The sequence below is a fragment of the Tursiops truncatus genome, chromosome 2 (assembly GCF_011762595.2).
Source record: "Tursiops truncatus isolate mTurTru1 chromosome 2, mTurTru1.mat.Y, whole genome shotgun sequence".
In the NCBI taxonomy this organism is placed as follows: domain Eukaryota; kingdom Metazoa; phylum Chordata; class Mammalia; order Artiodactyla; family Delphinidae; genus Tursiops; species Tursiops truncatus.
The window spans coordinates 87,378,178-87,405,270 of NC_047035.1; the positions used below are offsets into that span (position 1 = coordinate 87,378,178).

A 27,093-nucleotide genomic window follows, 5' to 3' on the forward strand; every position below is an offset into this window, starting at 1 on the left:
GCGAAGGCAGGCAACTCCTAGTCAGTCATCTCTCCGAGGCCTGCTCAGGAGCTGAGTGCAGGAACAACCTGGGGAACAAGCCAAGCACAGCCACACCTTGTGGGAGGTGTCTCAAAGCAAAAACAGGACTAACTCTGCAAGTCCCCTGCAAAATCCATCCCACTGCCTGTTATACCTTGTAATACGCCCCCGCTCCCCCCGCCACTTCCCTTTTTGTCGTTATTGGCATTCCAGAGCTTGATCCATGTTCATCATCCAAAAAACAATTTTGTTTTTGAGATCCTACACTGTACAGAACACTTTACCAGGTTCTGTTTAAGAAATGAGGCCTGGGACTTCCCTGGTGGTCCAGTGGCTAAGACTCTGTGCTTCCAGTGCAGGGGTCCCGGTTTCGATACCTGGTCAGGAAACTAGATCCCATATGCTGCAACTAAGAGTTCACATACTGTGACTAAAGATCCCACATGCTGAAACTAAGACCCGGGGCAGCCAAATAAGTAAATAAATAAATAAAATATTAAAAAAAAAGAAAAGAAAGAAAGATATGAGGCCTTAGCCTCAGTGGTCTTCCAGTGCATCTTCAGAAGGAATGAGTACTGGTGAAAATACAGGCTGTGTCCCATATGTGAGGCCTGCAGTAGGTGCCGCACTGAGACATCTTCAAGGAATGAGGTGCTGGGGAAAGTGTCCAGGAGGAGGTCAGAGGATCTGGTAGAGTGTCTGGAGGAGGAGGAAAGGCTGTAGGGAATGAAATCCCTACACTGTCTTCAAAGTCTGAAAAGGAGGGTGGGGCCTTTGCAGACTTAGGCCTTTCTAGAGGGTAGCTCACTCCCCTTAGAGTAAAACTTCACTATTTGTTGAAGGGGAGAGAGGCTTCAAGAAAAAATCTGGGCAGAAATCCTGCTTCTAATATAAGAAGCAGAGCTGGTTAAGAGAAAGTGGCTCACAGATTTCATTTCACAGCTCCTTTACACTGATGTGTCAGGCCTGTGGGATGACGCACCAACTCGTTCATTCACTTCTGGTGCCAGGCACTTTGTGGATGCTGGGGACATGGGGCCAACATGGACACTGCATCAATGCAGGGCCTGTTTCCCACTTGTAGACCGTGCCCCACCTGCAGCCTCAGCATTATCAATGCTAATAATACTGACCCTCAGGCCTCAGCTGCGACTAGACTTTACTGCATCAAAATCTCGGTGCTGGTCCTGAGAAACTGCCCCACATTGCCCATCCCCCTTATTCTGCAGCTAAAGTTTCAGAACTCTGGTCTGGGGGGGGTTGCCTCTGCAGACTACTTTCAGGGCAGATTGGACCCCTTGGATGTGAGACAGACAAACAGTGCAGGTGGATCTGGGTTGGCCTTTGCCACCCCTCCCTACCCCTCCCCACCCACTCCCTACTCCCTCCCTACACTCTCTACCCCTCCTTACCCCCTCCTCCCCAGCCCCCGGCCCCCCACTCCCAATCCCCTACCCCCAATCCCCCACCCCACGCCCTTCCCTGGCTTGCCATGGGGAGGGAGCAGGGCAGTCCCGCCCCGCCCCGCCCCTCCACGCAAGCCCCGCCCCGGCTGTCAGGGACTAGGAAACCCCGCCCCGGGCCGGGCGCGCGCTCCCAGGCAAAGCCCAGCCTACCGCCCCTTATCCCCAGCTCTGCACGGGGTCGCCAACCGAACCACCTCAAGAGCTGCGGATTGCAGCCTCGGCGGACCCAAGAGGTAGAGAGCGACATGGCGGCGGCCAAGCCCGAGAACCTCTCCCTGGTGGTACACGGACCCGGAGACCTGCGCTTGGTAAAACTGGAATGGGAGTGGGAAGTCTTGCCCGTTCCTGCCCTATTCACTTCCAAGCGCAGCCGCGGTCTGAGCTGGCCAATTCCAGCGCGGTGCGGGCCCCACACTGCGCGCCCAGGCCGTCCAGATAGGATCTGGTTACCATGTTGGGGGGAGGGGCACGGTAGGCGGTTAGTTTTAAGGTGCTAAGAGCAGGGTTCTTGTCGCGTGGCCTTCTGGAACCGAGCCCAGTGGCCGGCACGTGGCCAGAACCCAGGAAGGTTGCAAAATGATTGAAGCCTTCTCCCTCCTTTGCCAGCTGCAGATTCATAGTCCAGCCTCTTGTCATTGCACTTTGCAGAAGAGATACCAGAGAGGCTGCCTGGTTTAGAGGACACGTACTGAACTTCTCTGAGTAGACAGTGCAGGGCAGAAAGGGGGGCCATAGGGACATTTAAAAGCTGTGGAACTCGTATTTAATCTTTCATGCTTGGGGCTGATAAAACCTCCTTTGCAGGATTATTATGATCAGCGGAGTACCTAGCACTTAATAGATACTCAGAAAGTGCGAGCTCCTTCCACTTTCCTGCCAGCAGAGGCCTCCATCTCCAAGACTCTTGGTGTTCGCCATGCCTGTTCCAGATTTCTGGATCTTGATAGTCTTCATGTTCTAAAGCTCCTTTCCTCCTTACCTCCCGTAGTCCACATCTGGTTCATGTTCCAGCCATTTTCCTTCCTGATGCTGCTCCCCTGTCCCTTTAAGAGCATTATGTGTGTGTCTTCTCCACTCCAGATCCTGCCTCTGCTCAGTGGCTCATGGGGCCAAAGTTCTGGGAGCTGCAGAGTCAGCCCTGTGGTTGTGCCAGGGCTCCCTTGACAGAGCCCTTCGCAGGCGGGCCTGGGCAGTGGGTATGTGGGACCAGTGCCGGCCATCTCTGCTGTTCCCTAGCACTTCCTTCCCCCTCACAGAGAACATGCGCCAGGGTCTAGATTGGGGAGACTCAGAAAAGTATCCAGATTAGCAGTTCTTGACTGTTTGAGAATCTGTGGTCTCTCTCCCCACAGAATGCAAACAGATGGAGTTTGGCAGCAGTTTCAGAGAGTTCATGGACTTCCTTTAAGCCTCTCCTTCATAGACCCTCTAGAGGTCTCTGAACCCCAGACTAAGAACTCCTGCCCAGAGCCAACTCATCATTTCCTCAGCTGGGAAAGTGCCATCTCCAAGCTGACAGGCTTCATTAGTTAACAGAGCCCAGAAAAGAACCCAGAAGTTCAGACTCCCATTCCAGTGTTCTTTCTACTCCCCTTGGAGCTTCCACCCAAGGTCCTGAATTAAAGTGACACTATTAGTTTTTATTGCTGCAAATGCCAGATGGTATTATGAAGAAAGGAAAGTGGTACAGCTCTACACAGCTTACAGAGTGATTTCAAGCTCAGTCCTGCATTCTACAAACATTTACTAGATGAGAGGGTGCCTGCCATGTGCCAAGCACTGGGCTGGGGGTCCAGAGAGGAGGAGGAGAACACAGCCCCTACCCCCAAGCTGCTCTAGGGAGTCAGACAGATGCTGTAAACAATAAAACTGTGAGGGTTTTGATGGAGCATAGAGAGTAAAGGCCTCACAGGGTGCCCTTGGCCCAGGGTAGAGGCTCTGGAAGAGATGGATGCTACTTAGCTGTTTCTTGGACGGAAACTGGGGGTCATTCATGTAAGTGGAAGAGCAAGTGCAAACTAAGTGAAGTACAAAATTGCAAGTCTTGTTTACAGGTCCTGTAAATAGTGTGATGCACTGAATGCACCGGTGGTGAAGCTGGAGAGGTAGATAGGCCCTGCCTCTCCATCTGCTCAGGGCCTGCCTGAAAGTCATGCACCTAATAATGAGCAGAACTGTAATTACAACCCCAGTATCTGCTTTACCTTAATTCCTAAACTCAGGCTCTCCCACTGCTCAGCCACTGTTTATGTGGCTCAGTAGAACAAAGCCTTGAATAAAGAAGAGGGAGGGTGGGGAGGCTCACCTACAGTTGGTCTTATCAGCTGTGCCTTAGAATCCCCTCCTGACTGAATTAGGGGCTGGGTTGGGGTGAGTGTATCCTAAAGAGATGAGAATGTGATAGGCTGGAGAATGTAGCTTATGGTTGTGGGATGTGTACGCTAACTGGGTGAAAGGGTTCATTCAGGGTGGATTCAGCAGGACCCCAGCTCTGTTGGAGGTGATGGGGTTCATTTACTAGACAAAGGAGAGTAGATTAAAATGATGAGATCAGGCTTGAATTTAAGATGTCTCTGGGACAGGACATTTTGGGGTCTCTGAGAAATTACCTTGGTTCTAGGGATCTGGAGACACTTGCAACCCAACACAGACCCTTCTGGCCCTCACCACTCCTTCCTGAGCATGGTCGTCCCCCAGCGCCTCCATAGGGAACTCCCTGGTAGGGTATCTCTGCCCTTGCACCCCCTTCCTTAAAGCAAATAGGCTAAGTGGTTTGGGGTTGAAATGGGGTTAGACCTGGGCCACTTGAAACTTGTCCCCTACCTACCAGGAAGGAAACCTGACACCCAGCCTTCCTCCTACCTGCCTGTGGAGAAGGCAGGATTCCCTTTTCTTTCTCCAAGCTGTGGCTGCAGGGAAGGAAAAATTAAACTCCTTCACTACTAGGTAGCTAGTGATCACCACAGTCCCAGCAAGGGCGGAGGCCTTGGGCCTTGGGGACTTGGGCCTGCACAGTGGTTTGGGCCTTGGGGCATTTATAAGTTGGGTGGTAAATCAGAGAGGGTGGGAGTGTATATACACATGTATATACTGAGAGACTGTCCGTTTCTTTATATCATTCCTTATCATGAGGACTTAGGACTCCTATATCCCCTCTTCCCCACACACACACCATTTTAAATAGAGAACGTGTGGACTTTTAAGGAGCAGTGGAAGAGGCGACCAAGCTGATGCATAGAGACGAACAGCCTATCAGCAAACAGTGTCAGCTGGCTGAGATCTCTTCAAATGGAAACAGTAACGAGGTCACAAGCCAGGTTGGGGCCAGAGTGGAGTTTAGCCCCAGCTCTACTGCTTCTGGTTGTATGACTTGCCAAATTACTTTCTGCTTCAGTTTTCTGTCTGTATGATGGGGATGATAGTAGTACTCACCTCTGGGTTGTGTGAGGATTAGATAGTATCGGGGAGTAAGAAATTTTCCTCTACCCTTCTAGGTTCTTCTGGCAGGTCTAAGAATTAAATTGACATGAGACAGGGGAAAAACAAAAATTTATTAACATGTATACATGGGAGAGGCCCAGGAAAACTGAGAAAGTTGCCAAAATGGCCAAAGCCCTCACCGTAAATACCATCCTCAGCTAAAGAGAAAAGAAGATGTTGAGGGCGGGGAGAGTCACTTATGGGAGGTTGCCAGGAAAAGCACAGAAAACAAGGGTAAGGTTGTTATACAGTTTTTAAGTCATTGCCTTCTCCACTGATGAGTTTCTAGAGATTAGGTCATACTCCTCTTTTTGGTACTTTGAGGGAGACACCCTTATAAGTGGAGATTTCCCTTACAAATGTGTCACTTGGGTTTTCCGAGCTTTTCCCAAATCTGCTGTTTCTTAAAAAAAATAGCCAGCTTAAAATAATTAATATGCCCTAGAGACATATTTTGGGATGGCAAATTCTGCTCCCCTACAGAATTCTCTCTCTGAATTACTAGTTCATAGAGTTGGGATATCAAATAGTCAAATTAGTTTTTCTTTGAAGAAGCTGTTTGATGGGATAGTTTGTGCTTCACAAAGTATCAGAGATGAAGGACCAATTTTATTTTTATTTCCTGTTGGCCATGGACCAATATGTTTGTACCAACATTTGGATGCTGCAGCAATGTCAGAATGCTGTAAACATTTCTAAATGCTCCTATCAATTTCTGTGCATATTGCATCACCTATCAGGGCCAGTCCATGGAGCATACTGAGTACACATTATCTCCCTTATTCTTGATGGCCAGCTCTATCCGATTCCAGGCATCTGGACAGGGAGAACAGGAGCAGCGAGGTGGACACCATGCAGGGGATGTAGTCACATTTTTGTTTTATGATTAGCTGCATGAGAAGAGAACAAGTTAAAGGGAAAAGAATCATTTCAGAGTGATGGGTTAATGTTGTTTAATTACAAAGGGCAGAGAAAATAGTGTGTCAGCATCAAGTTTAAACATTAATCAGAGTACCATGAAGATATTTCTTAGAGGTTTTGCTCTGTGAGGAAATGTATTATGCCAGGTGTCAAAAGAATTGCTTTGAATCTGTAATGATATTTCAAAAAGTAAGATAATTCTGTATCTGTAATACAGCACATTCAAGGCACCCCCTCCTTGCATATACACATTGCTGTTAAGATTTTGGGTGAGGAGGAGGGGATTGTAGAAAGAGGAATGGTCCTAAATGTCAGGTCTCTCCCTGGTTTTGCTACTAGTAGACAGAGCTGCTTGCTTCTATAGAATCAAATTAAAGGGCCCTGAAAGTCTTCAAGGAAAAGCTGGGTTAAACTGGGAGATTACTGTGAGTGAGGAAATGCAGGCCACTTAACCCTTTAATACCTGAGCTAGACTTATAAGTCAGAGGCAGTTGAGGCTGAAAACAGAATCTAAAACTCCTTCAGAAAAAGAGAAAACTAGGTAGTAGCAAATAGCCTAAAGAAATGCCTCCTTTCACTTTCATCTTAATTATGTTTCAACAATAAGACAAAACCCAACCAGATAAACAATAGGCAGTTAAATCCAGCAAATACTGCCATCTCTGCCAACTCCTATGGAAGGGCAGTGCCTTTGTCTGCAAAAGGCCAAGAAGTAGAAAGCTAACATTTTCCCCTAAAAGCAGGAGGAACAGTAAACAATACCACAAATAGGATTTTAACATTTTATGTAATAAGTCCCAGCACTACTAAGAGACCTGGTAAAAGTAACCCTGTTCTGTGGGGAAAACTAGAATTATGGATGGATGTGGGGAAAATTTCTTTTAAAATTGCATGATAGAGAAATTACGGAGGAAAAATACGTACTCATGTATACCGTATTGGCGTCCACTTGTTAAGTCTTTTAGTGTGGCTGTTAAAGCTGGCAGTTTTCCCCAAACCAGATTTACAAGAAGAACATTAATTGTTGGAGAAAATATGGTTGGATTTTGTGAAGTGATATTCAGCTCAATAATGTTTTAGAAATGTAAATGTTCAGTTACATAGACCTGAACACAATGAGCACTTAATCAGTGATACTAATAGGCTAGAGCATCCAACCAAGCTCAGAGTCTTCATATTTTCGCTTTAAATAAAGAAGCATCTAATAGGTTCATGTATAGTTATGTTCATACATTTTGAATTAGGAGGAATTTTTTTATAGTTTATTTATCACAGCTGAGAAATAATCCTTTAACCATCCCATATGGATTCAATTGTAGGTGCTGGGGAAACTCAGGAGAGGAAGGATGGTGAGGATAGGGAAGACTTTTTTCAGGAAGTCATTGTTTCTCTCCATGTTCATGATTCATGTTCATGAGTCTCTGTCCCTGACCCATGCCTGATCCCCAGTCCCAGGAGTACAGCGACCTATTGGACAACCCCACCTGGATGTCCCCCGACACCACAATCCCAACACACCCAAACCTAAAATCTCCCTGAGTTCCCACAGGAATTAGAAAGTCATTCTAGATGTCTCCCTTCCCCTCACTTCCCACCTCCTGTGCGATCTCAGTGAAGAAGGAGGGGAATTGGCCAGTGGAGAAATGGCCCCCTTGAGGTGAGGGAGTGAGTGTGCGGTGGTTTGGGAATTGCAGGAGGTTTGCAAGGAGGCAGGTAGCCCGCAAAATGAGGGGTTTAGGATTTTGCAGGGCCACTGGGCACTTTAAATGAATTTGCATTTTAGAAAGATTGTTATCAGCAGGAGGCTGGTTGGAGCCCAGAGAGCCTGGGCTGGAGGCTGGAGACTGGCTCAGTGAACTTTGGGAGAGTGTCTGACCCTTCTACTTTGACCCCGAGTTTGCCAGGACAGGACCAATGCGGCTAGAACAAAGCCTTTTAGGATAAAGTGGCCAAATGGGAAACCTTTGGATTTTCCTCCCACCCTCAAAACACCCTTCAAGCCCTGAAGGGAGGGGGAAAGTTGAGGAGGGAGGGAAGCAAAAGTAAGATTGTCTGCTCCGCTGTCCTTAAGGGTGTAGGGCAGCCAGCCAACAGGTTGACAGGAGACCTGGCAGGCAGAGCAGGTGGCAAAGGTGGGCTGCAAGGACCTAGGGCAAAACTGGCCGCTTTCTCCTAGCCCTGCCTGTTGTCCCTTACTCTAAGGCAGGGAGTACGGCTTTTACACTCAACTGATAGAATCAAGCCTAAAAACACTGCTGGAATCCTACTTGACTTTCTTCTGAATTCCAGCCTTTTACGGAGCAGTCAAGTTCTCTTAATATAGACGTGAAAACAAGAGAAATACAGCTTTTCCCCAAAACAATTTTTAAAAACTACCCTTTTCAAGAGCAAACGGACAGGGTTGTCCAGAGCTGGTTCAACCGTATTGTGAGCTGATTATACAGAAAGGATTTTGATTTTATTTCTTTTATAATAAGAGCTAATTTATTTACTGTGAGTCGGGCACTGTTTTTATTTTGTTTTGGCCGTGCTGCATGGATTGTGGGATCTTAGTTCCCTGACCAGGTATTGAACCCTGGCCCTTGGCAGTGAGCGCGAGGAATCCTAACCAGTGGACTGGTGGGGAATTCCCAAGGGCACTCTATTTTATGATTATCTTCATTATACAGGGGAGGAAATTGAAGGCACAAAGAGGTTATGTAACTGCCCCGAGGTCACACAGCTCCTGGAGGGGAGCCTGGGTTTCAGCACAGACAGCGATTCCAGAGTCTGAGTTCTTCACCACTGTACCAGCTATGTTGTCTGGAGGAGGGAAAGGGCATCTTCTAATTTCTCCTCATGTTGAGGCCATTGCTGCAATCCAGGCGAGATGTACTGAGGGTGTGAACTCAGATGTGCAGCTGGAAGTTGAGGAAAGGGGGCCAATAGTGTATATTCAGGAAATATATATTTAAGCTAATTGGAGAAAATATATTTAGGAAAGGCAAGATAACATTTAGGATGTGAGAGGCACTTGAGATGATTCTGTGTTCCCACAGAGAGTTCTTCCTGAAGTATTTCCGTGATTTATTTGTGGTGGTGGTGCCAGTGGTGGGGAGACCTGAAGGTCATGGAAAGGAGAATATGTAAGTTAAGTATTTCAGTGAAAAATGCTGTAAAACTTACATAACTCAGTAAGGAACGGTTACTCAACTCCTCTTTATCCCCTTGTCACTATCACTCACAGAAAGATAAGAAATCCTGTTCAGGAAACTATGAATATGCCTGATTACAAAACCTTTGGGAATGAAGAAAGGGGGCAGGGGGTTAAAAGTGAAAGTTCCCGATCTCAGAGGAGCTAAGAAATTTTGATACATGAAAAATAGGATAAATGAAAGAATATCACCACCGTAATCTGAGACAGAAAAGGAGATTAAGCAAACAGGATTTAGCCAACATCATACCAAGGAACCATAAATGAAAAGCAGGGTTTTTTTAGTAACCATGCTGTAATAACTTTTGAAGACCTTGTGAGCCCTGCAGCCACGCTTAGGATAATATTTCCAAACTTAGAGACTGGTCTTAACATGGTCTAGTGCTTAGGTGGCATGTCTCCTGCAGAGAAGGGAGACAGGAGCCAAGCTGAGCTGTAAGGGTGATTAGAATCAACAAGAAAGAGAAAAAAAAGTTGGTTTTCAGGGAGAGGTATTTAAGTTCTCCATAATGTGTGTTCTGCTACTAAGGAAAAACCAGGTTATCGGCACAGCACCCTCTGGTGTCCAGGAGAGACGCTGCAGCTTTGCCCAGGTGGTAAGGGCAAAGTTGGTCAGCTCCGTTAATTCCAACAGACATTTACAGTAGTAATCTCTAGTGACCCAAGGGCAACTTGGTGTCCCCAACTGTGGCTTTGAGTTTGGATCTTACCACCTTTCCACCCCAAATGGGGTGTTTGGGCCTGGCCTGGTTGTAGCCAAGGATGTGAAGAGTATGCTGTGGAATTCCCAGTGCCCGGGAAGCTGCCTACTAGTGTCTTTAGGGGGCTATGAGGGTGGGGGAGAGTACAGTTCCATGTTTGAAACAAAAGGCCTTACTTACTCTTTAGTTTCAATTTAACCTGCAATTTAAAATTTTACTCTGTGTAACAGAAGCAGAACTTTACACAGCAGTCCCTGATACTGTGTAATGCCAGATGTGGAACCAGCAATTTTGAGAAAGGTTTTGGTGACAGCCAGCTATCCGGAGTTGCCGGTCCTAGATGGATTCCCTCCTTCCCTCCCTCCTTTCCTTCCTTCCTTCTTTCCTCTCTGCCTTCCAAATTTATTAAGAGATGAAAAAGCTGCCTCTTGACCCCACGTGATGCTGCTTTGGATGCAGCTCCATCATTTACTACCTTAGTGTTACTATAGACAAATTGCTAAATCTCCCCATTCCTCAGCCTCATCATACAAAAAATGGGGTAATAATAAAGGCACTACATGGGATTGTCCTACGGATGAGCTGAGGTGATGCATACACAGCACTTAGCACAGGACCTGACAAAAGGAAGTTGGTCAGTGTTAGCTAATCAGCATTAGCATTATCCCTTTGACCTTTGTTTCACTGGAGACAGGGAGTTCAGATAAGCATTGAGCTGTTACAACAGAAAGGGCTGGTAATCTCCAATGAGCAAGAACCTCAGACTTCCTGTGGAAATACTGTTATGGAGGGTGATTATTTAACCAGTGCAAGCCCCCCAGGTTTGGAGCAGGGCACTGTACCTGGTGCCAGAGATGGAAGGCATAGTCTTTGGCAACTAGGTACTTATCTTGCTAGCAAAATAGCCCTAGGATTATTATTATTTTTTTATATTGGAGTATAGCCGATTGACATGTTGTGATAGTTTCAGGTGCACAGCAGAGCGACTCAGCCATACCTACAGATGTATCCATTCTCCCCCAAACTCCCATCCCATCCAGGCTGCCACATAACACTGAGCAGAGTTCCCTGTGCTATACAGTAGGTCCTTGTTGGTTAACCATTTTAGTGTACATGTCGATCTCAAACTCCCTAACTATCCCTTCCCAGCCCTAGGATTATTTATTGCTACCCATAAAAGTATCTGGGGGAGGCCTTCTGAAGGAGGCAAGGTTTGAGCAGTGCTTCCTCCCAGAGCACTGTGCATTAGGCCCAGTTCCAAAATACTCATCCCCTGATTGACTTTCCTTACATCACCACTGAAGGAGAAAAGGCAGATTCTACCTTGGGGGTGCAGTGGGATGCAGTGAGGCAGACTTGGGAGTCAGACACACCTGGGATTAGACCTGGTTTATCCACTCTGGCCATATGACCTTGACCAAGTTACTTAACTTCCTAGCCTCAGGTTTCTCATCTACAAATGGTGGCCATGTGCCATGATGTATGTAAAGCCCAGTAGACTGTCTGGCACAGTATGTACAGTAAACACTTTTTTACATCCCTTCTCCCTCTTCTTGCTTGGCTGCCTTCAAAGAATTAATAAAATGAACACTTGGATTTGGCTACTCACTGCCCTTCCTCCCTGTCACCAGGAATTTCCTAGCCAGTTGGCAGTGGGAAAAAAGCTTGGTAAATTATCATCATCCTCATCATAAATAGCTGTGAACACTAGATTGCTTTTTAACTCGGTGAGAGTGGGCAAAATGCAGGTCCTATGTGTTCCCAAGGGGCCTCTAAAACACCACATGGGAGGTTTTGGAAGAGAGTAAGTAACAACTATTGGTCTGTGCGCTGATGTGAATGAGCGGAGCACACACACTTTCTCCAACCTGTCTAGAGACAAAAACCCTCCTGTGCAACTGCCAGAAACACCTCATCCTTGCCCTGTATGAGTTTGCCAGACCAAACAGATCTGTATTTAAGGATGTATTTTCCACATTCCATATTAGAGACCCAGAAGCATCCTTTCTCCCAGGGTGTGCAAGTAGTATACTTTTTCTTGGTCCACGGCAAATTGCACCAGTGGGTGGGATGAGGTCAGAAGTTAGAGTCAGCAGTATTCAGGGTAGCCCCTCAGGCATCCACCCAGCAGCAGTATGGTCTGAGTCTGTGTTAATTATAAGAAGAATTATTTGAATGAAACTTTAATTTAAAAAAAGATTGAAAATGTTCATAAGGTAAAGTTGTTGTGCATACTAAATGGTTTTTCTATTTTGTTTCCTTTAGGAGAACTATCCTATCCCTGAACCAGGCCCAAATGGTAGGTCCTGGGAATACTTGCCTTATATTTTATTGTTCCTTATTGTTTACCCTGGAGACACATGTGCATTGCTCATTTAGCCCTCTTTTTCTACTGTTTATTACTTAAAAGCCTCCATTAAAAACTATGCTTTTGGGCTTCCCTAGTGACGCAGTGGTTGAGAGTCCGTCTGCCGATGCAGGGGACACAGGTTCGTGCCCCGGTCCGGGAAGATCCCACATGCCGCGGAGCGGCTGGGCCCGTGAGTCATGGCTGCTGAGCCTGCACGTCTGGAACCTGTGCTCCGCAACAGGAGAGGCCACAACAGTGAGAGGCCCGGATACTGCAAAAAACAAAAACAAAAACAAACTATGCTTTTGTTAGGCTTTCAACGTAGTCCATTGTCCCCAGCGTGACTGGATAGATTCAATCTGGCTGCTACATGAAATAAAAGAAACAGTGGTAGAACCAAGAGAGTTACCGTATCAAACTGCTGACTTCTCCCAAAGAGTTTTTGACATAAAATTCTTCAATTTATGGACCAAAGGCAGAATTGTTCCTGTTTTGAACTAATGACAGAGTTACTCTGTCCTCTTTAAGCCAGAGGTTGGCTTATATTTGTGTGGCTTACATTTGGGTGGCTGAATCATGTCCTAACCCTAATCCAAACTTTGAAATGGAGTGAGTCTATAGATCTTAATCTTTTAATTACAAAAGGGAACACCCAGGAAGGTCCAGGAAGACCAGGACCTTCTGTCCAGTGGGGATGGGAGGGGCTCCATGCAGCCCTACCCTACTACCCTAATCAACCAGGAGCAGAAATCGGGTGAGCACACTGGGGCAGGGTTCCCTTCACCTTTGCTCCACTCCTTCTGGCCGAACCTGCTGAGGTGAGCTGACATGCACGTTTCCTGTACTTTTGGAGGTCATGCCACCCTCTTAGCTATGGCAGATCACAACTGACAGTTCTCTAATTCCTTCCATCTCTGGAGTCCCACAGCAGGAAGTGAGGCTGGTGGTAAGGGGCAAAATGTCTATAGATAGCTCATCCCACACCCAGCCACTCGGTTCTCTTTCTGTCCTTGATGAGTTGGGGGTGTGCTTCCCCACCTTGTCCCACCTTACCCCAGAACTGTGGCTTCTGTGTGAACATCAGATTGAAGGCAGCTTTCTTAGAGCCTCTAGAGCTTTGCTACTCAAAAGACCAGTTGGGTTACTGATCTATAGCAATAAGAATACAGACAATAGCTGTTTCTATCAGTGTTTACCAAGTAATGTATATTTAAGGCTCAGTGTTTTTACTGAGATATTACGTTCAGAGAAGTGAAAGAGACACTTCATTGTGTTCTGAAAAGTTGGTGTGGATTCCAGAGGTGGCAAAAAAAAAAGGGTGGTGGTGGCTGTTTTGGATCCAAAGGATCCTTTACTGTTTCTCTCTCTGGAGCAGCATTCTTCTCTCTTTCTTGCCGCCCTTGAATTGGAAGGGGAAATGATGGTAAATTTCAGCTAGAGTTCTAGCAACTCAAATTTAATCTCTTATTATAAATTGGTAACTTCTCAAGAGGAAACTCTGAGGTAATTTTCCTAACTTGGATGACTTTTCCCTACCTTTGAACTCAGGATCCACCCTGCCACTTCTTACTCTGTTCACCAAAGCCAAGGATGAAGGAAGTTCTACAGAGCCACACCTGTTGGATCTCCCATGGTTTGTGGCAAGGGCAGTGTGTAAGACATCTGAGTGCAGAGCAGAGCTTTGGGTATCTTTGTCTTTCTAAGGCAGAACTTTTTCTCAGGGAGATATTTTGTAATGTGGTAAACTCAGTCAGACTAGACCAGTAATCCTTTGGGATTTAATTCAGCAAAGGGGCTCAGTAGCATCATTATTGTAAACTTGGAAAACTGACAAAAACAATATCACCAAATCTCACTGTATTCAAAGCTGTGAAGGAGAAATGCCAGTTGAAATCTTTGGATGGTTTAAATTAAAGGTGCACTTTTGAACAAAATAACAGGCATGAAGAACTCAGCCTGATAGCACACAAAGTATTGGCAAGCCTAGATTGTGCCAACCTCTCATGAATGGTTAAGAATCAAGCATAGCATATTAATTGTCTGGAAACAGTTATCTCCTAGAAAACAGTTTTTTTCTCTTAGGTAGTTGACACACTTCTTCCTACTAATAATATCTTTCATTCGGTACTAATCAGAGTTCTCCAGAGAAACAGAACTGAGAGAAAAGTTATTATTTATATTTATTTATATATAGATTTACTTTGATATAGAGAGAGTCAGGGTGGGGGAAGCTGCCTAGTCTGAAATTTGTAGAGATAACCAGCAGGTTGAAACTTCAGGTAAGTCTTGTGGAGAATTCCATCTCCTTCAGGAAACCTCAGAATTCTTTTAAGCCCTTCAACTGATTGGAGGAGGCTTATCCACAGTGTGGAGAGTAATCTGCTTTACTCAAAATCTACTGGTCTAAATGTTTGTTTTATTGAGGTATAATTGACATATAACGTTATATTAGCTTCAGGTGCACAACATAATGATTTGATATCTGTATATATTGTGACGTGATCACCACAATGTCTAGTTAACATTTGTCATCACAAATAGTTACAAATTTCTTTACCTGTGATGAGGACTTTTTTTTTTTGGCTGCATTGTGCGGCATGTGGGATTTTAGTTCCCCGACCAGGGTTGAACCCGTGCCCCCTGCACTGGGAGTGCAGAGTCTTAACCATTGGACCGCCAGGGAAGTCCCGACGAGAACTTTTAAGATCTATTCTCTTAGCAACTTTCAAATATGCAACACAGTATTATACTAACTATAGTCACTATGCTGTATATTACCTCCCTATGACTGATTTATTTTATAACTGGAAGTTTGTTCCCTTTGACCTCCTTCACCCATTTCACCCACCCTCCACTCCCTGCCTCTGGCAACCACCGTTTTCTGTATCTATGGAGCTTGGTATGTTTTTGTTTTGTTTTGGTTTTGGTTTTGGTTTTAGATTCCGCATATAAGTGAGATCATAAGGTATTTGTCTTTCTCTGACTTACTCACTTAGCATAATGCTCTCAAGGTCCATCCATGTTGTTGCTTTTTTTTTTCCTTTTTTTTTTTAAATTTATTTATTTATTTTTGGCTGCATTGGGTCTTAGTTGCTGTGCACGGGCTTTCTCTAGTTGCAGCAAGCAGGGGCTACTCTTCGTTGCGGTGCGCGGGCTTCTCATTGCGGTGGCTTCTCTTGTTGAGGAGCATGGGCTCTAGGTGCGTGGGCTTCAGTAGTTGTGGCTCGCGGGCTGTAGAGTGCAGGCTCAGTAGTTGTGGCACACAGGCTTAGTTGCTCCGCAGCATGTGGGATCTTCCCAGACCAGCACTCGAACCTGTGCCCCCTGCATTGGCAGGTGGATTCTTAACCACTGCACCACCAGGGAAGTCCCAAGATTTCCTTTTCTTCTGACTAATAGTCCATTGTGTATATATGCCACATTTACTTTGTCCATTCATCCATCAGTGGACCCTTAGATTGTTTCCATATCTTGACTATTGTAAAGCTGCGATGAACATGGATGTGCTTAAATGTTAATCACATCTAAAAAGCACCTTCACAGCAACATCTAGCATTTGACCAAACAACTGGGCACCGTATCCAAGCCAAGCTGATGCATAGAATTCACCCTCACATGCAATTATTTTGCTCTGTGGAAGCTTTCTTGCCTTACAAGACTTAATCAAGGTTGCTGTTTAGCTTGTTTTTCTCTGTGATCTAAATCTTGTACCTGGCCTTTGAAACCAAGCCCTCTCCTTCATCCAGAGGAAAAACTCCAGGGTGCCTCAGAGGGGCAGAGAGGTCCTTCCCTCCCTCACTTGTTTTTTCCTTCTCCTTTATCTTATCAGAGGTGCTGCTGAAGATGCATTCTGTTGGAATCTGCGGCTCAGATGTCCACTACTGGCAGCATGGTCGAATTGGAGATTTTGTTGTGAAAAAGCCAATGGTGCTGGGGCATGAAGCCTCAGGAACAGTCGTAAAAGTGGGATCATTGGTCAAACACCTAAAACCAGGTCAGCAAAGCCCTTCAGCCAATGGATTTGTTTATTCATTCAACACAAATATCTGTACGTGATTTCTCAGGGTCAGGCCCTCTGTTAAACACTGGGGATACAGCAGTGAACAAGACAGTCTCAGTTCCTACACACATGGATCTTATGTTCCGCAGGAGAAGGCAGCTGGGACAGACAGTAAATTAATCAAAATTGTGTCGAGGGCAGCAGAGGAGAATACAGGGTGCGATCAGTGTATACTACCCTCCAGACCCCTGGCTTGTCTGAGGAAGGACAATTAGTTCAACACCTGAAGGCAAGTAAGAAATAAGCCAAGTAAAGGGGAGGGGAAAAACGTTCCAGCCACAGGAACGACAGAATGCCTCTACATGCTAAGAACCAGGGCCTTCTATGCAGCATTGATCTTATTGGATGACTGGGAAACCACCAATATTTTTCTAGATTTGCTTAATTCAGGGAGGAATTCTCAGCTGTGGCAGATTGTGATGTTCCCCAACTTTTCCCCAATTTTTCCTTTCATAATTTTCAAATTTCTAGTTGTGGTTTTATTTTCCACTTAATGAAGTCCCTTTAACATTTCTTGTAAAGCCATTTTAGTAGTGCTGAACTCTTTTAGCTTTTGCTTGTTTGGAAGACTCTTGATCTCTGTTTCAAATCTGAATGATAGTCTTGCCAGGTAGAATATTCTTATTCCTGGTTGTAGATTTTTCCCTTTCATTACTTTCAATATATCATGTCACTCCTCTCTGGTCTGCAGAGTTTCTGCTGAAAAGTCAGCTAGCTGATAGTTTCATAGGAGTTCCCTTGTATGTCACTAGTTCCTTTTCTCTTTAAGTTTTGCTTTGGGTTGATCTTGTTTGAGAGTCTGTACTTTCTGGACCTGCATATCTGTTTCCTTTCCCATGTTAAGGAAGTTTTCAGCTATCATTTATTCAAATAAGTTCTCTGCCTTTTTCTCTCTCTCTTCTTTTTCTAGGACCTTTATAATGTGAATGTTAGTATGCTTGATGTTCCAGAGATCTCTTAAACTATCCTTGTTTTTTAAAATAAATAAATAAATTTATTTATTTTGGGCTGCATTGGGTCTTCGTTGATGCACAGGGGCTTTCTCTAGTTGTGGCGAGTGGGGGCTACTCTTTGTTGCGGTGCATGGGCTTCTCATTGCAGTGGTTTCTCTTGTTGCGGAGCACAGCCTCTAGGCATGCAGGCTCAGTAGTTGTGGCTCGTGGGCTCTAGAGCGCAGGCCCAGTAGCTGTGGCACACGGGCTTAGTTGCTCCACAGCATGTGGGATCTTCCCGGACCAGGGCTCGAACCTGTGTCCCCTGCATTGGAAGGCAGATTCTTAACCACTGTGCCACCTGGAAAGTCCCAAACTATCCTTGTTTTAAAGAATTTTTTTTTCTTCTACTACTCTGTCTTCCAGCTCACTGATCCATTCCTCTGTATCATCTAATTTGTTGATTACTTCTAGTGTTTTTTTGTTTTGTTTTGTTTTCTTTTTGGTGGAAAGGAAAGCTTGCTTTATTTTGGATGCGGGCAACCAAGGTGGGGGGGGGGAGGGCGGACGCCTGTCCAAAGGCCGACTCCTCCCTCTGACAATCAGTTGGCTACAGCTTTTATAGACAGAGGGAGGGGGCTACATGCAAAAACAGCACAGTCGGCTCTGACAGTCATCTTGAAACTAATCATGAGGTGGTCTGATCAGGGTCATCTTGATTTAAGTACATTTAGGCTTCAGTTCCAGGGTCGGTTTGTTCCCATTTCCTTGAAGCCAGTTCTCGGAGTTGTGGCAGCTTATGTCATGGCTTCAGTCTGGTCATCATGTAGTTAATATTTTCCACCTGGAAGGGGGTTTCAGTATCTATAAGACAGCTCACAGGATATGGCTCAGAATATTACTATAGCCCTTGAGAAGGAACTAAAGTTCCTTGAGTATGCTTAATGACTAAATTATTATTATTTGTTCTCCTTTGACTGTTTTCCTTTGTTTCTGCATTTTCTCACTTCTCTCATTAAACTTATTCTTTGGCTGAAGTTTTTCCACAGACAAAAGGCAGGCTGAGGACATGGGGAGAAGGACCATAGTAGGGTCCTGCTCTGTTTCAACATTGTCAGATCATATTAAAAAATGTTGTCTATAGGGAACCCCTTTTAAAATATAAATATTTAAATAGATTACAAATAAAAATATATATATAAAATGTTAGCATGCACACACTACTCAAGAGAAAGCCAGTGACTATATTAATATCATAAAACATGTAATTCAGAGCAAAGAATATTACAAGGGATAAAGAGAAGTATTACAAAAATTCACCAGAAAGACATAATAATTCTATATTGATGTACCTAACAGTAAAACTTCAAAATATACCAAGGAAAGACCTGCAGAATGAAAGGAGAAATAGACACGTCTATATTTATAGTTGGAGTCTTCAGTATTCCTCTCTAAAAAACTGATAAAACAGGAAGATGGAAAAATCAGAAAGGATACGGAACACCTGAATAATACTAAAGTCAACTTGACCTAATTGCCATTTTTAGAACATACCACCTAAAAGCAACAGAATGCACATTTTTTTTCAAGTACACATAGAACATTCACCATGATAGAACATGTTTTGGGAAATAAAACCTCAACAAATTTAGAAGAATTTAAGTCATACAAAATACATTTTCTGATCATAATGGAATTAAACTAGAAATCAATAACAGAAGGATATCTGGAAAACTCCCAAATATGTGGAAGTTAAATGACACTCATCTAAATAAACCACATGTCTAAGAAGAAGTCACTAAGTAAACTAAAAGAAATTTTTTTGAAATTAAAGGTAATAAAAAAACAATGACAGCTGTGGGATGTGACTAAAGTAGTGTCTGGGGGAAGTTTATAGCATTCAATTCTTATATTAAAAATAAGAAAAGTCCCAACTCAGTGATGTATACTTCCACCTCGTATCCTACATGAAAATAAAAGTCAGATGGAGTAGTAAATAACTTTATTCAGAAAGGCAAATCTTCTAAAACTATTATAAGGAAATTTGGGAGGGAGCTCAAGGGAAGATTGTAGGGGTACAGCACAGTTTTTGATTTTCCATATTACCCTGCTAGTGTTGGAGAGTCTCCTGCAGAGGCAGGGGGCGGCTGTGGCTCACCGCGGGGACAAGGACACTGGCAGCAGAAGTTCTGGAAAGTACTCCTTGGCGTGAGCCCTCCCAGAGTCCGCCAGTCTGCCATTAGCCCCACCAGAGTCTCTAGTGTATTTATTTATTTATTTATTTATTTATTTTTTTTTTTTTGCTGTACGCGGGCCTCTCACAGTTGTGGCCTCTCCCGTTGCGGAGCACAGGCTCCGGACGCGCAGGCTCAGCGGCCATGGCTCACGGGCCCAGCCGCTCTGCGGCATGTGGGATCTTCCCGGACCGGGGCACGAACCTGTGTCCACTGCATTGGCAGGCGGACTCTCAACCACTGCGCCACCAGGGAAGCCCTCTAGTGTATTTATTTTTAATTTCAGTTATTGTATTCTTCAGCTCTGTTTGGTTCTTCTTTATATTTTCTAACTCTTTGTTAAACTTCTCACTGTGTTCATCCATTCGTCTCCCAAGTTCATTGAGCAACTTTATGATCATTACCTTGAGCTAACTCTTTATTGGGTAGATGCTTATCTCCACTTCACTTAGTTCTTCTGAGGTTTTATCTTGTTCCTTTGTTTAGAACATAATCTTCTATCGCCTCATTTTGCCCAATTCTGTTTTTATTCCTATACATTAGTTAGATCAGTTTCATTTCCCAATCTTAGAGAATTAGACTGATGTAGGAGATATACTGTGGGGCCAGCAGCACGCTCCCTCTGGTCACCAGAGGGGTGTCACCTTTGTGGGCAGCATGGGGCCTTCTGTTGTGGCATGCTGACTACTGTGGGTTGGTGGGTCTGGTTCCTGGCCTAGTTGGCGGCCATGCCCTGCTTTGTGCCGAGGCTGCCAGCCACTGGTAGCTGAGGCTGAGTCCTGGCATGGCTGGCTGTGCAGCCTGTGGGGTCCTGGGACTGGTTCTGACTGGTTGGTGGGCACGTAAGCCCTTTGCACTAATAGGCAAGAGGGAGAACTCCAAAATGGCACTTGTTAGCACCAGTGTTCTTGTGGTAGAACAGACTCCCCCAAATTGCTGCCGCCACCGTCTATGCTCCCAGAAGGAGTCCCATTTACCTCCTGCCTCTCTGGGAAGCTCTCCAAGATTAGCAAGTGGTTCTGACCCAGCTGCCTTTTAAATTACTGCCTCTGGGCTTCCCTGGTGGCGCAGCGGTTGAGAGTCCGCCTGCCGATGCAGGGGACATGGGTTCGTGCCCCGGTCCAGGAAGATCCCACATGCCGCGGAGCACCTGGGCCTGTGAGCCATGGCCGCTGAGCCTGCACGTCCGGAGCCTGTGCTCCGCAACGGGAGAGGCCACAACAGTGAGAGGCCCGCGTACCACAAAAAAAAAAAAAAAATTACTGCTTCTGTGCTGGGTCTCAGTGTGTGAGATTTTGTGAGTGCCCTTTAATAGTGAAGTCTCTGTTTCCTACAGCCCCCTCTGGCTCTCTTGTACAAAAGTCTTGTTGGCCATCAAAGCAGATGTTTTGGGGATTCGTCTTCCCAGTGTATGACCCCTGGGCTGGGGAGCCCGATGTGGGGCTCTGACCTTGGATTCTCTTGGAGGAGAACCTCTGCATTTGTAATTATTCTCCTGTTTGTGGATTGCCTACCCAGAGGTGTGGGTCTTGACTAGACTGTATCTCTGCCCCTCCTACCCATCTGTTGTAGTTCCTTCTTCATATCTTTAGTTGTGGAAAATCTTTTCTGCTAGTTCTCATTGATAGTTACTCTGTAAATGTAATTTTGGTGTGCCTATGGGAGAAGGTGAGCTTAGGTTCTTCTTACTCTGCCATCTTGGTCACATCCTCCTGCCTTTTTATCTTATTGTTTGAATTTCCTCTGTGATAGTACCAGCTCAGATAATTATAACAATGATAAATTCAATAAAGATTGTTATTAATGCTACTATATATTACTACTACTACAATCACCATCACTACTGGTACTTTTAATGTGTACTTACTACATACCAGGACTACACTATCCAGTAAGTCCTTTGAACACAAAAGACTTATAAAAATAGCTTAACATGTCTCTGCTTGGTGAAGGGCAGACCTCTCACAGGTTCTTCTCAGGCTCCTAACACAGTCCTCAGGCACAGGTGGGCCCTAACTCTGTTAGTACGCCCTCTGGGGTGGGCTGGGGATTGGCTGGGAAGGGACTAGAAGGAATGAAATTTCTGAGGTAGTGTTAATGTTCTTTGTCTTGATGGGAGTTTACATTACACAAGTGAATGCCTTTATCAGCTTCGTCTAATGATCTACTTAATATTTGTGCATTTTGTCAGCATCTAAACTTTACCTTAATAAGGAACCATAAACAAGTTTTGAAGTCTAATGATATGCAAGCTGACGTATAATGATAGGAAGCTGAGTGATGTGTACCCATGTGTGCAACCTACTTTGAAATGCATTAGAAAAGAAGATGAATTGATGGATGGAAGAGAGATGGATAGATGGGATGGATATGTGATAAAGTGAATGTAGCTAATTTTTTTTTTTTTAAGTACCAAGGATCTTTATTCTCAGGGCTGATATTGAATCTGTGGTTGCAGGTAATATGTCACTATTTTGAGAATAAAATTTCTCGTTATCTTCATTCTTTGCAAGTCTTCAGCCACAAAGTTACACATTATTCTCATAACAAGATAAGTGAATCAGGCTAGAAGGGATTAAGGAGGTACACTGATGATGATAAAAGCAAAGGGGAGCAAACACTTCTACAAGCATATTGTCCCAGTTACCTTGAAGGTTAAGTTTCAGATTAATTTGTAGCTAAATGTTAATTGAAGAAACCAAGTTGAGAACATCTGGGTGCTCACCATACAGTTCTTTCAACTTTGCTGTACATTTGAAAATTTTCATACTAAGAAGATGCAAGAGCCAATTCTAAAGCTGGGTTTCCAAGTGGGCGTAGTGAGACACAGAATAGAAGTACAATAGAGCTGGCCATTCACAAACCTGAAAGTTACTCTGCTGTACCCGAGTCTGAGGCCTCTGTGGGTCATTTGCCTTAGTGGTTCTGCTAACCAGGAATCAGTTATTGTCTAGGAGACTGAACATAAAACATGCCATCATTATGACTCCCTTCAGCATATTATCAAAACAGGTGAAGAAAAAAATGCCTGCAAATTCCACACACTAGCCACCTCTTTCACAGCAGTTTGAAATGGGAACTAAACCTGGCTTGATGGGACTGGTTGTGTGTTTCCCAAGCTGGGAGGTGGCTGTGGAGCTGGAGGGGCAAGTTGGCTTGTTCCATGAGCCAATAAAAGAGCAGGCAGGCCAAACTAGCCTGTGAAGAGGCGGACTGGTCATTTTCTTCCAGAGTGTATGTGCTGCGTTTGGTATTTCCTTTGCAGGCACTAATGGGCTGGGCTTGCCTGGCGTACCCTGGGTCCCCAGTGGGGAGGGAGGCTCATTCGGCCAGATTCCCCTGCTGGCATCTGTCCATGAGCACGTGTCTCTTCACAGCATCTGCCTGTGCCCCTGCCTGTGTGTTTTTTTCCCCCAGGTGATCGTGTTGCCATCGAGCCTGGTGCTCCCCGAGAAGCTGATGAATTCTGCAAGATTGGCCGATACAATCTGTCACCAACCATCTTCTTCTGTGCCACGCCCCCTGATGACGGGAACCTCTGCCGGTTCTACAAGCACAATGCTAACTTCTGCTACAAGTTAGTGCCCATGGCCCAGCTGTGCCACCTGGGACCTCTTCTCCAATGTTTGTTTGGTGCTCTTCTAGTTTCCTATAGTGGTTTCTTCATTCTTTTTAGCTCATAATTCTAGACATGAGGCATCCCTTGGCAGGCCTGCCCTTCTTGGAGGCATTGAGGGAGCGTAGCCCGACTAGGGCTAAGACTGACTCACAGTGCTTGCTTTTTAGTCTTTCACTCTAACTTTCCCTCACCTAGAGCCATAATAGAAAACCATTGCTGAAATCACTCACTCCTCTCCAGCCATCTTGGAGATAATTTATTGTAGTTGTCCTCCATTATTGGTTTCCACTGCAGCGACGAGAAAGAGATCTTGTAACAGTAGAAACCTCGGCAACAACTAGGATTTACTGTGGCGTGGAGCCAGGGCAATTTGAGCTTTGGGACCCTGGATCCACTGCCTCCTAGTGAGTGACTTTGAGGAAATGACTTAACCTTCTTCTGCTTCAGTCTCTTTTTTTTTTTTTTGCGGTATGCGGGCCCCTCTCCATGTTGTGGCCTCTCCCGTTGCAGAGCACAGGCTCTGGACGCACAGGCTCAGCGGCCATGGCTCACGGGCCCAGCCACTCCGCGGCATGTGGGATCTTCCCGGACTGGGGCATGAACCTGTGTCCCCTGCATCGGCAGGTGGACTCTCAACCACTGCGCCACCAGGGAAGCCCTGCTTCAGTCTCTTTTAATCACTTGGAGATTAAATAAGGCAATGCACATAAAGTCACAATTATTGTTTGTTTTTTTATTTATTTTTGGTTGCGTTGGGTCTTCGTTGCTGTGCGTGGGCTTTCTCTAGTTGTGTCGAGCGGGAACCACTCTTCGTTGCAGTGCATGGGCTTCTCATTGTGGTGGCTTCTCTTGTTGTGGAGCACTGGCTCTAGGCGCATGGGCTTCAGTAGTTGTGGCACGCAGGCTCAGTAGTTGTGGCACACGGGCTTAGTTGTTCTGCGGCATGTGGGATCTTCCCGGACCAGGGCTCGAACCCTTGTCCCCTGCATTGGCAGATGGATTCCTAACCACTGTGCCACCAGGGATGTCCCCACAATTATTGTTACTACGTGCCTGGTCTTGTGCTAATAAGTGCTTTGCGTGTCTTATTTAACTTTCATAACTGTAATGACGAGGTGGGCACCAGTATTACAGTATTGTGTGAGAGTCAGCAGAGGCAGGAGAAGGCTAACTGGCTAATTGGCTTGAACACAGAACAGAACCAGGAGTCAAGCTGGGGTGGCTGTGATTCTCAAGCTCCTACCCTGTGCTCACTACCCTACCTCAACTCTCAAAGTGATTTGGGGAAGTTGTGTCTGGCAGAAGCAGAGGGCTATACCTTCTGCATGGGCCCCAGCCCATGGAGCTCTGGGATGCTGCTTTCCTTCTGAACCGACCAGGCACATTTTCCTCCTACCCCAGCCTGGCCCCGGCAGTGACTCTTTTGGCTAGGATGGGGCTTGTCTTTGAAGTCCAGGTGCCAGTCACAGGGGCAGTCTGACAGATCTGAGTTTTCTAGTGTCTACTGGAAGCCTTGAGAGGAGTCACAGGCCAGGGACCTCGTGATGAGTTTAAGTCAGCACTCTAGGAGAGAGCAGTTTACCTACGCAGAGTCCACCTTTGGGCAAGTGGTTCTTGAATTTTCCCACTTTTTCTGGGTCCTTTCCAAGTCAAAGTGGCAAACAAGTGTTTCGTGGAAGGCAGAAGAGCATGGCGGTAAAACTTGAGACTAACCACTGGTCTCTCCCATTTGCCAACTGTGTGACCTTGAACAAGATACTTAAACTTTGTAACCTCCGTCTCCTGTGCAATGGAAATAATAGCATCGCCATGATGAAATGCGTGGAATTAGTGATGTGATTCAGTGGGAGAAGCATATCGAGTACTCAGCACGAGGCCTGGCACTGAAGAGGAGCTCAGTAAACAGTGCCATGATGTGTCATAGCTATGGCCTTGTATCTGGTGGATGTTACCGGGATAGGCCTGAAAAGGAGCCTTGCACTGGGAATCGGGGTCGGGGGGCGGGGGCGCAAGTGGTTTGCAGGGAATGGTGTGGGAGGAAGTGTTCTGGTTGGCAATGGCAAGGGGAGGGCTGTGGAGGGCCTCTAGGGGACATGCAACCCCTACCTTTCCTCTTCTCCTGGGGTACTTTGTATCTATGTCCTCAGCCCAGCCCTGGATCTACACCCTTCTCTCTGGTTTCTCTTTGTGCAGATTTGTACACTGCCACACCTTCTTTATTTTCCGACCCACCTTATTTTCTTTCTGTCTTCCTTCTTCCCGCTTGGCTTCTTGATCATTCTTTTTTTTTTTTTTTTTTTTTTTTTTGCGGTACGCGGGCCTCTCTCCCGTTGCGGAGCACAGGCTCAGCGGCCATGGCTCACAGGCCCAGCCGCTCCATGACATGTGGGATCTTCCCGGACCGGGGCACGAACCCATGTCCCCTGCATCAGCAGGTGGACTCTCAACCACTGCGCCACCAGGGAAGCCCTTGATCATTCTTTAACCCTTTTTCCTATTTCCTGGATCCCATTGTGAAAACCACCAAGTTGCTTTGTCATTTTCTGGTGTTTATAAAATCATGAACAATTAGGGCCGGGAAGAAACTCATCCCCTTTCCCTTAACCTCCACTGAACAAGGTTGGGGAAGGAGGACCCAGTAACTCTCCCCAGGTCAGTGGCAAAAGGGCTGGACCCCAGGACTCTGGCAACGGCTGCATGTGTGATAAGGCAGCATCTGCCTAATCAGTGGAATAATCTCCCACGTAACAATCCTCTCTCATCACCATCCCCAATCCCATTTCTCCCTGGTATTCTTATTCCAAAGGGAAGTCAGAGCAGAAGATGAGAGGAGCACACAGTTCCTGACCACAGGCCACCCTCTGTTTAGCCCCAGCACCAGCTTTGGGGGAGGCCCAAATGTGAAGAGGCAGGGCTGTTGGAGAGAGTGTGTGTGACTGGGGGTCCTTGAGAGAGTTTGGGAATCTTCATTATTTCACTTCAAACTCTTCCCCCTTATTTGGAATTGATGGGGTAGGTTTGGTGGGTAGAAGGGATGACGACAACAGTCAGAGCAAGAGAGTGGATTGGCGTGTGGGAAATGATATGAGAGAAGCAGAGGGGAGGGGAGATAAAAGGGGTGGTGGGCACCAGTCAGGCCGAATGCAGGCCTTGTTATTTATTCTGTGGAGGATCAGGAACAGAAGGATCATGGGGATCAGCACATGGTTTGGCTGCCACTTTTTTCTCTTTTTGGAACTTGAGGGTTTTCACGTTCTTGCATGTGGAGGTTGTGGATGTGCTGAATAAATACTGGGCAGTGGGGAGGTAGCAGAAGTTAGATATTAACTACGGAGCTGCTTGTACCGAGAGGCAGCTGATGCGGGACAGGCAGAGGATATGGAATCAGGAGATCTGTGTTTAAGTCTTGCTCTTCTGCTCACTAGCCTTGTAACCTTGGGCAGGTCGCTCAATGTCTTCAGCTTCAGTTCTGCTTCTGTAGAATAAAGGTTAAAACAAAGCCTGTCCGGGAATTCCCTGGTAGTCCAGTGGTTAGGACTCTGGACTTTCACTGCCAAGGGCCTGGGTTCAATCCCTGGTCTGGGAACTACGATTCTGCAAGCCTTGTGGCCAAAAAAAAAAAAAAAAAACCACCACCAACAACAAAGCCTGCCCTTCCTGCCTGACAAGTTCATGGTGAGGATTAAATGAGATATGGAGGAGAAAGCTCTCTAAATCTGTAAAGCATTATGCAAATATTTGCTGCCTTCATCAGTGGGATGGTTAGGAGGGTCAAGGTGCCAGTGGACAGGGAAGTGAAAACCAAGAACCCAGTGGCAAAGGTTACACAGCATTTAATCTGCTTAACCAATCCAGGGACAGCCAGGCAGCTGCTGCTATCAGATATGGTTCTTCTGAAGTGTGTACTATGGGAGACAACGTACAGAGTGAAGTCAGCTTCTAATCACTGTTTCGCAAAGCTGCTGATAGTCTGGATTGTTTGCTTAAACGAAACCAGAAAGGTTATAAATTTGAGAAGCAGATGAAATGCTGGAATGGTGTTAAGTTAAACCCTTGTGAAATGAACTTTTCATTTATGAATGACAGCCACACCACACTTTATCTTGGATAGCATTT

General features: G+C 45.7%; 1 protein-coding gene across 1 annotated transcript in view; it reads left to right on the top strand.

The window, feature by feature from the left end:
• The first annotated feature begins 1,609 nt into the window (after positions 1–1,609).
• SORD (sorbitol dehydrogenase) overlaps positions 1,610–27,093 on the top strand; it is a 34,909-nt gene continuing 9,425 nt past the window's right edge. Inside the window, exons 1-4 of the mRNA XM_004321067.4 lie at positions 1,610–1,795; positions 12,048–12,081; positions 15,962–16,126; positions 22,776–22,935. Coding sequence (XP_004321115.1) covers positions 1,733–1,795; positions 12,048–12,081; positions 15,962–16,126; positions 22,776–22,935 — 422 coding nt within the window. The 5' untranslated portion in view covers positions 1,610–1,732. The remainder of the gene's footprint in view (positions 1,796–12,047; positions 12,082–15,961; positions 16,127–22,775; positions 22,936–27,093) is intronic.